The 15,642-nt window shown below is 53.4% G+C and overlaps 2 protein-coding genes across 2 annotated transcripts; both read left to right on the forward strand.

The window, feature by feature from the left end:
- Nucleotides 1-6,925: 6,925 nt before the first annotated feature.
- BDP81DRAFT_305526 (fungal-specific transcription factor domain-containing protein) lies at nucleotides 6,926-9,897 on the forward strand (the record flags this gene model as incomplete). Its single annotated transcript, XM_060583183.1, has 2 exons — nucleotides 6,926-8,043; nucleotides 8,112-9,897. 2 exons carry the CDS (start codon nucleotides 6,926-6,928, stop codon nucleotides 9,895-9,897), a joined length of 2,904 nt encoding a protein of 967 aa, XP_060451522.1.
- Nucleotides 9,898-14,003: 4,106 nt separating this feature from the next.
- Nucleotides 14,004-15,197, forward strand: BDP81DRAFT_444216 (Sucraseferredoxin-like protein; the record flags this gene model as incomplete). Its single annotated transcript, XM_060591802.1, has 2 exons — nucleotides 14,004-14,189; nucleotides 14,445-15,197. 2 exons carry the CDS (start codon nucleotides 14,004-14,006, stop codon nucleotides 15,195-15,197), a joined length of 939 nt encoding a protein of 312 aa, XP_060451523.1.
- Between the last annotated feature and the right edge of the window lie 445 nt (nucleotides 15,198-15,642).

Raw genomic sequence — 15,642 nt, forward strand, 5'->3', positions numbered from 1 at the left:
GTAGGTAGGGGCCCTTGCCTCATGCAATTGCCAACCTATCACTCGTACCTGTCTAGTCTTGTTCTTGCTCCAAGTTGCTCTCTCCCGCACGATTCTTCAACACGCATTTCTTTTATCAATTTCTTCGTCATGTTCGCTGCCGTCTCATGCACGGTGCAGTGTGCACCCCTTGAGTCAGGGTCCTTCCCGCCCGAGTTTGATCCTCCTCCCGTATGACTTATACACGGAGCTACTGAGCCACCGAGCACCGGCTTACCTACCTTAGGTACCTAACAGCATCTTCAATCGTCTTTGGACTCGTGTTTGTAACGCCTCGATCATCTCAATAGCCATGTTTTCTTGTCTCAGCCAGAGGCGCTTGAGCTTAACCCAGAATGTCCATTGCGAATCTTGGCAAGTGAGACACATATAGATGCATCAGTATTGCAGTGGTCTAGTCCACAAACTAGGCCCTGAACTTGTTCGATGCCTTGATTAAATATCGAGACAGTGGAATTCCACTGCGTATATTACACAATCACCAATTGAGGCGCAATGATAACTCTGCCCCGGGACTATTCCGCCGGCATTCACACAAGGCAGTGGGACATGTTTTCATAGACCCTCCGCCTTGGATATCTCTCAAAATTGGAGTCACGGAATATGGCCTTACGACTCTTGTGTCAAGGGGCCTGAATAAGAGTCGCCCAAGTCCTTACTAATAGCCACGATCTTGACGTACGCTTATTCTGCCAAGAAACATCGAGGAGCCATGATCCTCTGGCACCCGTGCACTGCCGTGTTAGTGCACAATCATTGTCTTAAGCTAGAGCCTAGAGGTGAGATTGCTAGCTAGCGGTTATCGAAACCATTACCTCATTGGGACTTAGTTGTAATGTGGGGCCATTTCCGACCAAAGTGGCTGTCGCCGGTCTCAAACCGACGCCGGTCTTCTCCATGACAATGAGCGATTGAGCACCTCATCGGCGCGCTACTCCCTCCGTACACGTGTATTGTGTCTCGTTGCTCGACCAGTGGAATGGGCCCCCGATCACTGACGACTTTACCTTACCCGTCTCGCCCGCCCTCGGATCACACACATGCCCCGGGATTTCCGGTTTCCCGGCTCGGGAGTGAACCTGCACAACTACGGAGCACCTTAGTCCAGACCTGTCATTGTTCTGAAGTTTTCCCGGCTGTTGTTGGTCGCCGGCATGGTCTGCTACGTACACAGACTTGCCGTATGTGTCTTGAGAAATTGGGAGGCGACTATCTGTCTGCCGTGCAAAATCCCCGTTCCCCGGACGAGCTTGTCTCGCACTTCTCGTAGACGGTAGAGACACAGTTCATTGCCTTGGCTTTAGCGCAAGGGGAAGATCGGGCATGCAAATGCCAACAGAGATAGATCATTTGTTTTCCTGCGTACAGTCGAGGAGATACGAGCCTAGGCCGTCCCCCTTCATGAAGGAAGTGATAATGTTAGGCTAGGAGATGAAAACCTGGCGCCCGCGGTACTCAGCATTCCGTGCAGGCAGTCTTTATGCAGGCCATTGTCTAGATCGAGTCGGAATATTACCTCGGTCACAAGCGTCCATCACGGATAGGCGAGCATGTGTGGGAGTTCATGTTCGCTTGCTATGCGGTGTTGTATTGCATAATGCTGGGTTGCGTTGCGGCTGATGCCACTGCTGTAAACAGTTGACGTGGGTCGTAGACAATACAACACGGTTATGCGCAAGGTTTTTGCGCAATTTTCTCTCCCAGGAGCATTTTCTGACCAAAGTTGAGTTGCCTTGGGCAATAAGCTAATAATCGAATGGTAATCGGATGCAGAATGTCTTAACTTTCAACCAAAGGAAGGTAGGACGGGGTGTGCCCGCTCTTGCGCGGCGTTCGGCGGGATCCAAGATGCAACTAGAATGGCAATGTCTCTTCCCACATGTCAAAAGTTATCCGTACGAATGCCTGTCTTCTCGGCACACCTAGAAACATTTGATGGACAGGCGTAGGTGTATACTCAGTCATTACCATGGGTGTTGAATAGAAAACCCTTCTCAATAACAAGCATTACGAGCAACCTTTTTACCTAACCAGCTCGCAAGCGCGATCCCCATGCTTAAGGTTTGATGCCACCCTACGGGACCTGCAGCTACCCTCTTGGATACCCATACACGGCATCTTCTCCGATGCTCCAGACGGACCAATCGCTCGGCAGCGCTCATTGCTAGAGCCTGGAGCGTGCTGAAGCCTGAACCACCTGAAGGTTGAATGAGTCTATCCTTAGCTTAGTGTGAGGCAGAGGGCCTGGGGAAGAGAGAAAAAAATTGCACGCGGAAACTCCCTGTGCAAGAGGAAAGGGGGTTGGTTGCCTTTCCACCTTCCCCGTCGAGGAGACACCCGCCCCTAGGCTGCCTTGGGTGGTAGCTCGCTTAGATGTCTCGTTGCTGGGTACGTATCGCGCACCATCTCATCGACTGCGCACCTCAAGGTACCTTACCTTTGTACTCTGTACTCCCGTCTATAGATGCTTCTGGGGTGGTTCCTTCAAAGTTCACACCTCACCGCTGACGTCCAGCTTCTCTCCGAATACACAGTCGTTCCCACATCCTCACCGAGCCAAACATGGCGAGAGAACCCATACGGGCCTTGGCAGTCTTGAGTATCTGTCACTCTGCGTAAGGCGAGCGCGCTACTCCGTACTCAAGCATCAAGGGCCTACCTACCTGACCCTAATCGCCCAGGTCCTCTTCGCTTCGCGCCGCGCCACCCCAGAACTCTCTCACCTGTATCTGAAAGGTACAGAGGTACCTCAAGCCTTCTTTCTCTCCCTCTCCCTCTCGTCCGTTTCGGATCCGGGTGCGGTGCCTCATTAACGACAAACCATCGCCTGTCTCAGCCTGGGAAACCGAGGGACTTTTCATTCAGGGAAAACTGGGTTGCGTTGGTGCACGTTGACGACACTTGCGTTATTAAGCAGCATTTTCCCTGCACATTTCTAACTATCCAAAAGTGCTCCGTCGTCCGACTCTTCAATGCAACGCAACCCCAGAGTAACTGCGGCGTCGACCGGTCCGTTGCGACTCTTTGGAAGCATAACCACATCTGCCAACCATGCCAACCTCATGCTATCCAACTGTCAACACTCACTGCACTTGGTTGGCGCTTTCTATGAATACCTACATACCTCGGTGCCGCCACATGCAGTCGCAGAATCCGCCGACGCCGCCGAGATGAGGGCCCAAGGTGGAATGGAATGCCCTGGGCCTGGTGGCGGCCGTCTTTCTTGCTTACAGGCGGCTTTCCACCATCACGTTTCCAAGATCTTCCCTCGCCTCGTGCTCGACGCTGCGGACACCAAAAGTTCCTCTCAAGGATTCCTCAACTAATACTGTATCTTGCCACTACGAAAAAAGGGGGGAAACAACGCTCTCATGGCACCTTGTTTTCGGCTGCAAAACTGCAGAGGCCAAGACCATCGGCCGGTCCCAATGACGGAGGATCCAACAACGGACGGGCAAGTCGGACTCGGAGCCACGGAAAACTCCCAGCTACCGACATCGAGAACGAATGGGGGGCAGCCTATCCGTCCCCAACCACAAGGATGGATGGACATGGACGCTAAACACTGAAGCGGGCCAGCGGCGCCATCACCAATGATTTTCGTTACGACACACAACCGACAAAGACCAACGCCTGGCTCCAGCTTGCCTCTCTTTCTCCCCTGTTTGTTAGCGTCGATGCTACTGCTATTGACCACTGGCTGGTGGGCTGTTACCGAGCCCGAAAACCACGTCTAGCTCTTGGTCTGTCTAGTCCTGTCTCGTCTTGCCAGTTGATCGTCAATCCAAGACTCTGAGAGGCTGCCAAACCCGCCGCCAAGACGAGCATTTGGTCGGCAGGCATTGATCTTGGCCAAAGACTCTGTCTGATTGCTGAATACCTATCACTCTGTCTGGCCAGTCGTCTGGTCATTACTCTCCATCCTTCCTCCAGCACCGCTCCGGGATATGCGCCTCAGACGTTCTCACGAATTGAAATTAAGAGAGGATCTATCGGTTTGCAGATTGGCAACAGCCCCTCAGATCATACGATGGCAGTACAAGAACACGAAGAAAAAATCCGACTGAAGGAGAATGGTTGATGTCGTTTATTACAACACTTCAAGACACGATACATGTGCAGATTTTGTGCATGGTTCGGCAAGCCTCGGTGCGGAATTCCTTCTCTCGAGCTCCATTATCACGCCGAACTGTGCTCCTCTCTGCGCTCGCTGCACGCTGCGCTGCCGGCTGCAGGCCAGCTCAGGTCCGGTCTAGATCTTCGCAGCCCCCCGTACCGTCACAGTGTACCCAGGGGAATGGGATCCGCCTAATGAAGACATGCCGGACTCGTCTTATTAGCCTCTGCTATCGCTGCAGGGGATTCAACCTTGTCGTCATGGAGCCCGCAAGGACGTTGTAAGAACTACTTTAGTCCCTCCCAAGACAGGCAGGTAGGTACTTTTGCGTCACTGGCTCCCACGCCAGATGGTCAAGTACCTTTTTTTCTCTTTCTCAGTTCTCACCAGTCCACTCATTGCCTCGTTGTGGTTGATGACCCAGTGCCGTTTCAACTCGAGAAAAGAAGAAGGCCGGCGGGCCAGCAACTCTATCCGATGCACAAACTGCACAGCGTTTGAGTACAGTTAACCCCATTTCAGAACCGGATACGGATATTGTGGTACTCTATACCTGAGCCGGGATTGGATCGATTTCCCTCAGCGTTCATCCAAAGTCTACCGGACTATAATCAATCATACTTTATACCTACCGAGTGTGTACACACGAACATACTATATGTGCATTGACAAGCGCGGCCAACTCAATTACATACATACTTTACCTCTTCGTCATTTTCACAATCTCAAGATTGACGTGAGGGGTATCGCTGAGAGACCAAACCCCGCGCGGAGATCCACAGCCACTTCTCTTGGAATGAACCAACAACCGACGCACTGTTCTCGTTATTTCCTTTTCTCGCCCGGCAGTCCGAGCCTATCTCGTTACGTCCATGCCACCATCTGGGCTCATCCTAGGTGGGTCACAGTCAAGGAACATTGGCCCTCATCGTGCATCCTTCAGACGTCCAACAAGCAAAACAACGAAGAATGACACGAAGCACTCGCCGCCGCCGCTACAGTGCATCGGCCCCGGTTTACCTAATATCCATAATTTGACAATCTTGCCCGTCTAGCTTCACATGTCTCTTGCATTTTTTGCATTCTGCCTCGACAGGTACCAGAAACGCAAGTATGTACAATGATGGTTCAAGGCATTCAATACCAAGGTAGTCAAGGGAGTAAGGTACTTCTTCCTCCTGTTCCGGTGTCTATCATCTCTTCTCTTTTGGTCTATCTGGATGGACACTTCTGTTCATAGGATTCGTGCCCTCATTCTAGTACAAACTACGGAGTATTGTACTCTCCGTCACGTCGTTACCAGAAATTGGACCCTCGTCAGAACTTGACCAAGCCTCGCACGTTGTCGCCTTCGCTGCCTCCCCCGTCTTATCCTTCCCGTTCCCCCCTCCCCCCAGGCTTCAAGGATCCCCAAGGTAAAAAACCCCTACCACCTCTCAATCATCCCTGACCAGCCCTCCAAGAGCGTCTACCGGGAGCTCTCCCTTCGCGGCTTCTTTCTTCTCTGCTTCCCATATCACCCCTCTGCTGCAACTCACCCCCCCCCCCCCCCCCCCAATCATCCACTCTCTCTCTTGGACCCTGGTAAGCATGCAGCTAGGATTCCCTCATCGAGCATAACTTGACCCAACTGCCCCATTTTACCATCGCTGTGCCTTATTGCGCTGCAACGCTGGCTACAGGCCCTATCCGTCAGACTAACACTTTGAGGGAATGCGAGCTGTATCTCCCTCTGAGATACGTACTCTACACTGTGATGTCGGGTAGGTATGGATACACTACAAAGTACATGGTTTGGGGGGAGAGAGAGAGAGAGAGGCTCGTCTTCCTCTCGCAACCGTCGACAAGACTACTGTCCCACGCCATGCCGTCGGTGCCGACGAGACGCTAAGTCAAATTAGCTTAGCTTTCAAACCCCCCCCCCCCCCCCCTCCCCATCCATGATCCTAGCCAAGCCGAAAAGATGGCGGAGACACTGGCAAGGGTCATGGAAGATGCACCCCACGTGTGTGCGCCTAGAACGAACGGTACTTCCTACCCGTCGTGTACACTTGCAGCACTCTATCGGTGCCCCTTCCGGCTCCCTTCCCCAATCTAACGAGCCAAGCCAATCCAGTCTGTTGGTCCTGTTCCTTAGTGTCTCCTTTTGGCCCCTCGGTCTATCTCACTCGCAGCTCGTTACGATGAGTGTGGCCGAAGGGGGGGGGCAACTGGGCAACAGCTCCCCGTAAACGTATATACATTTGGGTGGATAGGAAGTACATACCTTGAGGCGCTCTCCGCGCCTGCCCTACTGCTCAAAAAGCCACCCGGCTCCATCACTCCAGTATATCCTACCCTCACTCGCCCTCTTCTACCCTTCTTCCGTCCTCCTTGTCTCTCCTTGAACGACGAGTCAACATTTCCAACTTCTTCTCGGATATCTTTGCCGACAAGAGACGTAAAGCTCTTCCCAAATCAACCATCTCATCGATCTCTCCATAACACCGACACTCCGCATTCCTATACGAACATCTTTGACGACCTTTCGGTTATTGGACTCCTCTCTCAAGCCACCCCGGACGTGGCATCAAACCTTAATGACAGCTGTGTGCCAGCCCGGTTTGTTAGCTTGAATCTTGACCTGAGCAATATAACTTGCCTGGGCCTTCCTCCGGCTTTGCTGTTTGACTGTCGAGGCCGTGGACTTCGACTCAACTGCATCCCGAGGTGCTCTAGGTCGCCAATGCCAAACGGCTCTCCCATCTACGGCATCAATTCGCCTTCTCAATGGGTATTCTAGCTCTGGAACCTCATCCCCGTTTGGCCGCCCCAGACTCTCCGCCCGGCCTGGTTAGCCCATCTTCATCATCTTACTCCTCCAGGCCATCTCCTCCTGCCGAAAAGCTCTGGGACGCCAGGTTTGGTCCCGTATCCCCTCCCATGTCCAACTACGAGCATGGCTCGGCGGCCGATGTGTCGACCGCCGGCAAAGGTGCTGAAGGCGGTTCGACCCGTAAGGATTCGACACAAAGCGCTCCTCGCCAGCAACTGCCATCACTGAGCAGTCTGTTTGGGCCTCCTCCTCCACTCCGGCCGCTGCATTCTCCGCTGACCGAGCGGCCGGCCCCTTACCCGGCAACGTCTCCTTTGGACCGCCCACGTATGCCGCAATCTCACAACGATCGCTCTTATGCCACATCGTACTTCCCGCCTCAGGAAAGCTCTCCAACGATGTCCCAGCCGAGGAGTACCTACGATGCCAGATATGACCACGAGAGGCAGGCCTTGCATGGCTTGTCCCGTTCCTTCTCCGGCCCTGGATCACCGAGATACCGTGAATCTGAACACATGCGTCCCGAGTCGAGGTCTGACGTCGGGTTGAGCAGCAAGTGGTCGATGCATCATGAGACTGGGAAGCACGAGTATGCACTGGTATCCAGAGAGAACCAGCCTCCACTACGGGCTTCACATGATAGGATGTCGTATCAGTATTCCAGCAACAAAGACTCTGGCTCTTCATACCGGGACCAGCGCTCCCCCTCTGGACCTGGTCTCTTGCAGGCATCGACATCTGCCAGTACGACGACCTCGGAAGGGATCCCATCTAAAGATGGTCTTGGCCCAAAGATATGGACAGGAAGCCACTTTCTCCCACGATTTGTTCGTGCCGCCGAGGTGCCGGGCGAAGGGATGTGTTATTTCTACGATGATGGAAGTCACTGCAAGACGGTCATTGATGGCGAGGCTGTCAACGCCCACTGGGGTGTGACAAAAGCAGGAAAGCCAAGAAAAAGACTGGCGATTGCGTGTGTTACCTGCAGGGAAAAGAAAATCAAGTGCGACCCGGACTATCCTCGCTGCGTCCAGTGCGAGAAGTTTGGCAGGATCTGCAAGTTCAAGAACGCGTAAGTGGTGTCGACAAGCAACTCGTCATCTTCACGTTACTTTGCTAACATGAAGATGGCTTTCCCAGACCGCGAGGTGGCCACAACACCTCCCCATCCACGCCTCCTGCTGAACCGGAGGATTTGAGACGCCTAGGAGGCTCGGCCAACTCCAACGAAATGCACCACCGCCCTGGCAGTAACTCCAGCGCGTCTGTTTCCCCCCGGACCACGTATCGTCAGCCCAGCCCAGAGCCCTCGATGCCTCACAAGAGGATGCGCCTTGGTTTCGACTCGTACCCCTCGATGCCGAGCGACTCTTTCGCCTTAAGGAGCCGGACGCCAGAGACGGCAAAGGTGAACGCCTGGCAACACCGTCAGCCGATTGAGCTCCCTCGGATCCACGAGGACGTGCTTCACCGAGCATGGCAATCAGACCCGTACGTTTCCGACCCGCAGTCAGTTAGCACCGTAATCTCCTCCTTCTTCGTACACACGGATAGCACCATGGCCCTTTGTTTCTTGCCCGAGACACCGTTCAAATCCTGGGTGACTGGTAATGCTCACATAAAGTCTCCAGAAGACCTGATGCTCACCTATAGCATCCTCGCCGTCGGGGTCACCTTGTCAGGTGGACCAAGAACAATCGCCTCCGAATACGCTCAAGTCGCACGGTACGCGCAGCAACGGGTTACTCCTGGCCTTCAGCTTGCGCAAGCTCGACTCCTCCTGGCGGTCTACTACATATCTACGTCCAGATCCAGCGAAGCGAACGATATGATCAGTGCGGCCATTTCGATAGCAATATTCCTCCAGCTAAACTTGGAACTCGACAAGTCGATGGACGCTCGCCAGACAACTTATCCATATGGCTTGAATAGAGAAGGCTTTGCTGAGAGCCGAAGGCGGACGTACTGGGCATGCTTTGTGCTAGAACGACTCAACGGCATGTTTCCCAACCGCCTAGGCAGTCTGAATCCTCTAGACATTTTCATCCGGTTGCCATGCGAACTGGATGTCTTTCAAAGTCAACAGGCTTCTCAGGCACCTTTCTTCCCGGCGCTCCCTTCGAGCTCGTCCAAAATGGCGGATCAACGCTTAGCCTTACCGGCCTATCTCATCCAAATTGTGGCCGTTTGGGGAGACAACATGTCTAGCGTGTACAGGAATGAGCACAGTCTGCCCTCGAATGGAGTGTCAGCAGCGTTTGTTGAGAGCTCTGTCGGGAGGCTAGTCAGCTGGCGCGAATCGCTTCCTGGACAGTTTATTTACAACCCAAGCAATATGGACCTGGCTGCTCAGCATGGAACTCTCAGCACATTCCTTACGATTCATCTTCTGTTCCACCACGGTCTCGTAAAGGTCCACCGGCACTCGTACTCCTCAGGCCGAATATCAGCAGCAATGCGGATGCAATACCTGTCAAGGATCCAAGAGGAAGCGAAACAAGTACTGGAAATCACGGGCATGTTGGAAGTACTACTCCAAGCTCGGCGAACCCCGCTGAGCGCGCCTCCTCCGTTCATGAGCCATGCGGTACTGGAAGCCGCTGACGTTCTCACTGCCGAGGGTTCATTGTCAGAACTCCCTGGGCTTTTGGACCAATTGGCCATTGCAAGCGCTATAGTCGAAGCTGCAAGTACGGTTTGGGATGAGGCACGCATTCACCGATCTGCACTGGAACATCGACAGGACGCTCTGCGTCTTTTGCGAAACCTTCAGCCTGGAGCAGCACCTCCCGTTGGCAGCAAAGTATTCGACAACGAGAACGAGGGCCAAGACAACATTATCCCTCTGGGGAAATGTTGGCAAATGGAGGATCCAATGAACACGACATTTTCGCCTGTTGTGGACATTGTATACACACGGGGTTAACAGACATACATTTCCGCAACCAGTTGTTTTATATATCTACCATTTTCACATCTGCATTGCATTTCAGGGCGTTTGGGGCGCATTTGGACAATTGCTATGTATTTCTTTTTCTTTTTTACACGAGATCAGAGAGACAACATATGGCTGTATTTGCAGACAATTTGCTCTCGTTCATCTATGTAACATTATATACCCTGTATATGAGGATATCCATCCATGGAAGCAACACTTCGACCGAGCACAGCCGCGAAGAGGAACAGGACGTGTGGTTGAGAATATGTTGGCAGGCAGCCTATGATGGACACCCTTGGCAACTTAGCATTAAACACGATACCCTACAGCATGTAGACGAAAGAGGGGCGATGGGAACACACCACCCACGCACTTTGGTTGAACCACACACACGCACAACACAGTCTCCATCTGCCCTATGTCATCCCTTTGTACCGTGAACACTGCAGAATGGCGGAGGGATCTGTCTGCATGTCTCAGGTCAGTCGCATGATTGGCATGCGGAAGGCGGCATGCGGTATGTGTCGGCTCGGCTTCTCAACGGTGCGTCTAAATCCCGGGATGCAACTCTACCTCAGGTACTTGAACTGATCAGCGGTAGACAGGAGCTGGGGCTGAGAAAGACTAAAAGAGGGCGTCTCAGCCGATGGCTACATTATACGGGTAGGGCCAGCGAAGAGAGAGAGAGAGAGAGAGAGAGAGCCTCCATCATTCCAGCGCACATTTACCCGGCAATCTTTCAGGGCCGAAATAGGCTGGGCTGGGCTGGACTCTTGTGTTAAACGACGGGATACCGAACAAACCACATTTCTCTCATTTCACTTCTCATCTCAATTCACCACCTACCTCACACAACCCGGGTATCGCTCCCGAGACTGAGCTCACCCAACTGGAGCGCAACAACCGCAAAGAAAGATTTGCAGCGTACGAATGCACTAAGATGGTTGATCACCAAACACACACACACACACACACCCGGCGAACAGTGTGAAGCGGGAAAAGGGCCATGATTGTCGTCCAGTTGTCCACGGCCCGGAAGTCAACGGCATCTAATCAAGGGGCCTCAAAAGCTTGGCGATGGCGACACATGGAACGGAGAATTCGCAATCACCTATTGATAGATAGATACGGATAGCTCACACACCACACAAAAGAATGACGCGCCAACAGTCCACTAAAGTAACAAATAGAGATAAAATAGATCCGTATCCGTTCACTAACACGATGGCGTACTGGTTCAAAGTGAGAAACTTCAGATCCGGTGTTTCCCATCCCCCGTGTCCGTGTCTGACTTGACTCCGTAGAGTGAGACTGCCATGGGGCTTGGGCACCTCTCTGCACATCATGGCCCAAGCTTCCGAGACCTTGTCTTGCAAAAAGCCGGCAGGCAGGCATGGGAAGGGGGAGGAGTGGGAGTGGGGGATTTGAGACATGGAAAAAACCAAAAAGGCAAGACACACGACTACCAAAACCGGGCGAAATCAAATCATTGTGAGGCTCTTTTCGGGAGCGGGAGTTAAGGTAGGGAGCGAGCGAGCGAAAAGGTGGAATGTGGTCCGCGAATGGATCCGATGTATGATGGCCCACTGGGATCATGAAATAAAATGGATGAGATGGAGGTTAGGTGGTTAGGATGGAGATGATCGGAGGAGGGAACCACACACCCTTCCCAAAAGCCGCTTCTTTCTCTCACTCTCTCTCTCTCTCCTCCGACCATCTCTCATGCCCTTGTTGTTAGTGAATATGTAGTAAGGGTACGGATACCATAGTTGGGTCTTGACTTTTGTGACCCCTCGACGACTTCGTCTTCCGCTCCTTCCTATCCAAGCCCTCCGCAGTACCGTACCCATGCAGAACAATCAACACAACAGGGGAACGAGAAAGAAAAGATGCAAAAAAGATGAGATGAAAAAGGCAGAAAAGTAACCGATCCCTCCCCCGAGATCCAGCAGGCTAAAAGCCAAGGGTGCGGGAAGAAAAGGAAAAGAAAAGGGGGAAGAGGGGTATCGGTGGTTTAGTTGTTTGGAACTTTTTTTGTAGTTCCTTATTTTGCTTCCTATTCTTCTCTAGCAGCCTGCAGCTGTATTTACCGAGACGAGACCAACAGCGAGGCGAAAGAAAGAAAAAAAGGCACCGCATTGCATTGCATTGCATGTCGTATCTGTTTTCGTGCAGCACCGCGAGATTGGACTCTCCACTGGGGGGGATGGATGGGATGCCGAGGGGCAACAACTCTCTTACTCCAGAGTACTCTTGTATTTCTGCACTTTAGAGTAGCTGGTCTCCACGACCGGTGTGTGGTCCGCCTCACCGGTCCGACAACCCGATTCAGGTCGTCGTTGGTTCGCTTGCGTTCCGTTCCAACGACTTTTTGTCGCCAAGATCAAGGTAGTTAGGTATCCGTAGGCAGGATCAACTAGACAAGGTTCGTTACTGCGCAAGTCAGTTGATCAAGGTTACAGAAATTTGCAAGTTGCAGAGAGTTGTGGCAAAACGAAAAGGACCATCCGTCATTAGCCCCGTCGTCTTTCCTCTCTCTCTCTCTCTCTCTCTCTCTCTCTCTCTCTCTCTCTCTACTTCCAACCACCTCACTCTCCCACAATGGACACCTATTGCCCATCTAGTTTCTCGGTCTCCCACTTTCCCACGCCCCGGCCGTGGAACCCTTGAACATGAGCGGATGAAAATCAAATAGGATCATGGATTCGGCCAGGGTACTCCGTACGGTGTTCCCGCGCCCGCCCGCCCGCACTAGAACCTGGAAAGCTACACTACCATTTTCTGCCCGTGCGCTCGTTTTGTCTTTCACTCAATCGGTTTCCCGCCCGAACTCTCCCATGTTCGGTCCTTTTTTAGCATGGTACTTGGGACTCAGGAGGATCAGAATCCGAAATTCGGCTCCGAGGCGGATGAACTACCTTACCATGATCCATCATGGCCCTGGTGGGTTGCTTACCTCACCCTCACCCCCGGCCTCCTGGCGGAGGGACTACACTACACTCCTCCCCCCTTGGGTACGGGGTTCGGATGCGGAAATTTGCTTTCACGTGCAAAGTCGCATACGACAGCGGGAGGGGGAAAAGATGGAATCATGGAATAGAAGTTGTATCCGTAGCGGAATAAGAGGATGTGTCAGCCGGACATAACTTTTCAGTACCGGCCGGCCGGCGGTAACCGTTCGCAGGAATAAAAACCCATCAGGGAACCTACAGGCGGTGGACTCTCCTTCTCCCCGCCGGCTATCGGCCGCGCCAGTGAGAAATGAGGGATTACCTAACATTACCACTAGAAGCCCACTAACAAGATAAGTGATCAGACATCCGCATGAATCGCATCGCTGCCAGAATTCCCCGCCGGGGGTTTCGGGTAGCCTTTTCGAGGTGTCCCGGTCTTCTCACTCCCGCTCGGCGCCGGGGCCAAGGTCCGCAGCGAGCGCCGAGGGGGGCAGTCCAGGGGGGCGGGGGGGGGCCTTGACTCCTTGAGTGACCAACTACCGAGACGAAATGGATACCTGTCTGCAATTGCCAATTACCAATCTGCGCCTCATCTGCGAATTCGCACTCCCTCCCTGGGTGCTTTTTACGATCCCGCGGAAAGCTGTCGTATTGTTCATCGTGCGAATACGTACCTTTGATGACAACGTACCCGTTTTTTCTTTCGTTCTGTTTGATTGGTAACGTCGATCGCGGCTCTGTCTGAGGTGTTTCGACGCCACTCCATCTGAGTATACGCCGGCATCTGGTTGGAGTTCCGGCACAGTGAAAGAGACACACTTGGCATTGGCGAAGAGACGTATCCGTACATCACGCATCCAAAAGGACATGATGCATTCGATAGCGAGAGCCGCACCGCGTCTCACGCGAGGGTATCGCGCGGCGGTGCTCTCATCTCCGTCAGTATCGTCGTCAACGTCATCGCTACCGACGCGGCGGCAGCGGCGCACCCTCACCACCAGCGTAAGCCGGTCATCCTCATCGTCCTCGCCAAAGCCGAAGTCAAGGCCACAGGCAAGCAGGCCATCGGCGCCTCCCCCGCCGTTTGAGCTCGTCCCGACATGTCCGTCGCCGACCTGCGAGTGCGCCGCGACGCCGGCGATGCCCGAGGGCTTGGACATTGACTTCAAGAGCCCGCTCAACGGCGTCGTCTCGGGGTACGCTGAGCAGGTGCTCGTGTGCACGGGGCAGGACGACTGGGTGTCGAGGATCGAGGAGGAGAATAGCGGGGATAACCTCGCGGCGGATTTAAAGGAGTTGTTTGGCCGCGGGGGGACGTATAGCGATGTAAGTTTTTTCATGCCATCTTCTCATTTTTCCTTCAGCTTTGAGGGTATGTATAAGTGTATACATGCCCGGGGGAGGATCGATGGCCAGTATCTTCTACAGGAGAATAGCCAGCGAGGTTGACAGTAGTCATACTTCCCGTCACTGTAGAGATGCACCCCCTTTCTTTCCCTCACTCGCGAAGTTTTTCACATGAGATTATATGAGAACACCTTGGGCTGACGGTAAGTGAAACCCCTTTTCTCAAAACTACAGCCCTGGCACAATATCTCAACCCTAAACGCCTCCTTCCCCTCCTCGGTCCCCGAGCGGAGCGAGCTGCAGACCACGAGCGCCTACCTCCTCCCGAGCTTCAAGTACGTGCCCTTTTTACCGCGCGTCAGCTTCGACAGCGTCCAGGCGCTCGCAAAAGGCTACCTCCTACCGGAGAAGCTGCACAGGATGCACGACGGGGGCCTGTCGCCGATCCACCGGGACCGGCTGACGCGCAAGGAGGCGTACCGGTCGCTGCTGTACGGGGTCCGGGACGTGAAGGAGGTGCTCGTGTTGATTTGCGGGCACGGCGGGCGGGATATGCGGTGCGGCGTCATGGGGCCCGTGTTGAGGGATGAGTTTGAGAGGAGGTTTAAGGGGGTTGGGGTTGGTGTTTTGAGGGGGCCTGTTGTGGTTGATGAGAGTGGTGAGGGGGAGGCTGGGAGGATTGCGGCGCCTGAGTCGGCTGAGGGCGGGGATGGTGAGGGGGATAATCAGAAGATGTCGGCGCGGGTTGGGTTGATTAGCCATATTGGCGGGCACAAGTTTGCGGGGAACATCATCATCTACATCCCGCCTGGGCAGCTTATGGCTGGTGGGGAGAAGCATCCTCTGGCTGGGAAGGGTATTTGGTATGGTAGGGTTGAGCCGAAACACGTTGAGGGTATCGTCAATGAGACGGTTCTCGGGGGTCGCGTCGTTGCTGACATGTTCCGGGGTGGTATTGATGAGGATAGAAAGATCATCAGGCTCTGATAGGGTGGGTGTGTTTGTCTGATGAATTTGGCTGAGTGTAAGAGTTGCTTGTAGTATAACATAGAGTGCGGGACATCTCCCCAGTGGCACAATGGGATTGAGGTACTCAGACTTGCTGGAGGCTCGAGTATTATAGCCAGAGACTCTCAAAAGTTTCAGCATCAGAGGCTTTGAGATCAACTGTTAGACCCAGTCGTTTATCAGTCCCGGAGAACTCCTTTCTGCGTAACGAAGACAGCCTGCGAGATACTCGCATATTAGATGACCAGGGCTCTAGGCCCCGTACCAAGAACTTGGTACCTGAGTCCCAAAGATGTTACGGCTCTCACTGATGTAGATAGGTCGGTGTAGATCTGATGAGTTCACTCACTGGATCTCGCATTCGCGCTCAGCGATGCTCTCACATCATCTGAGCAGAGCACATCATTCCGTCTGTATATAAAGG

The sequence above is a fragment of the Colletotrichum phormii genome, assembly GCF_030913505.1.
Source record: "Colletotrichum phormii strain CBS 102054 chromosome Unknown BDP81scaffold_1, whole genome shotgun sequence".
Classification (NCBI taxonomy): domain Eukaryota; kingdom Fungi; phylum Ascomycota; class Sordariomycetes; order Glomerellales; family Glomerellaceae; genus Colletotrichum; species Colletotrichum phormii.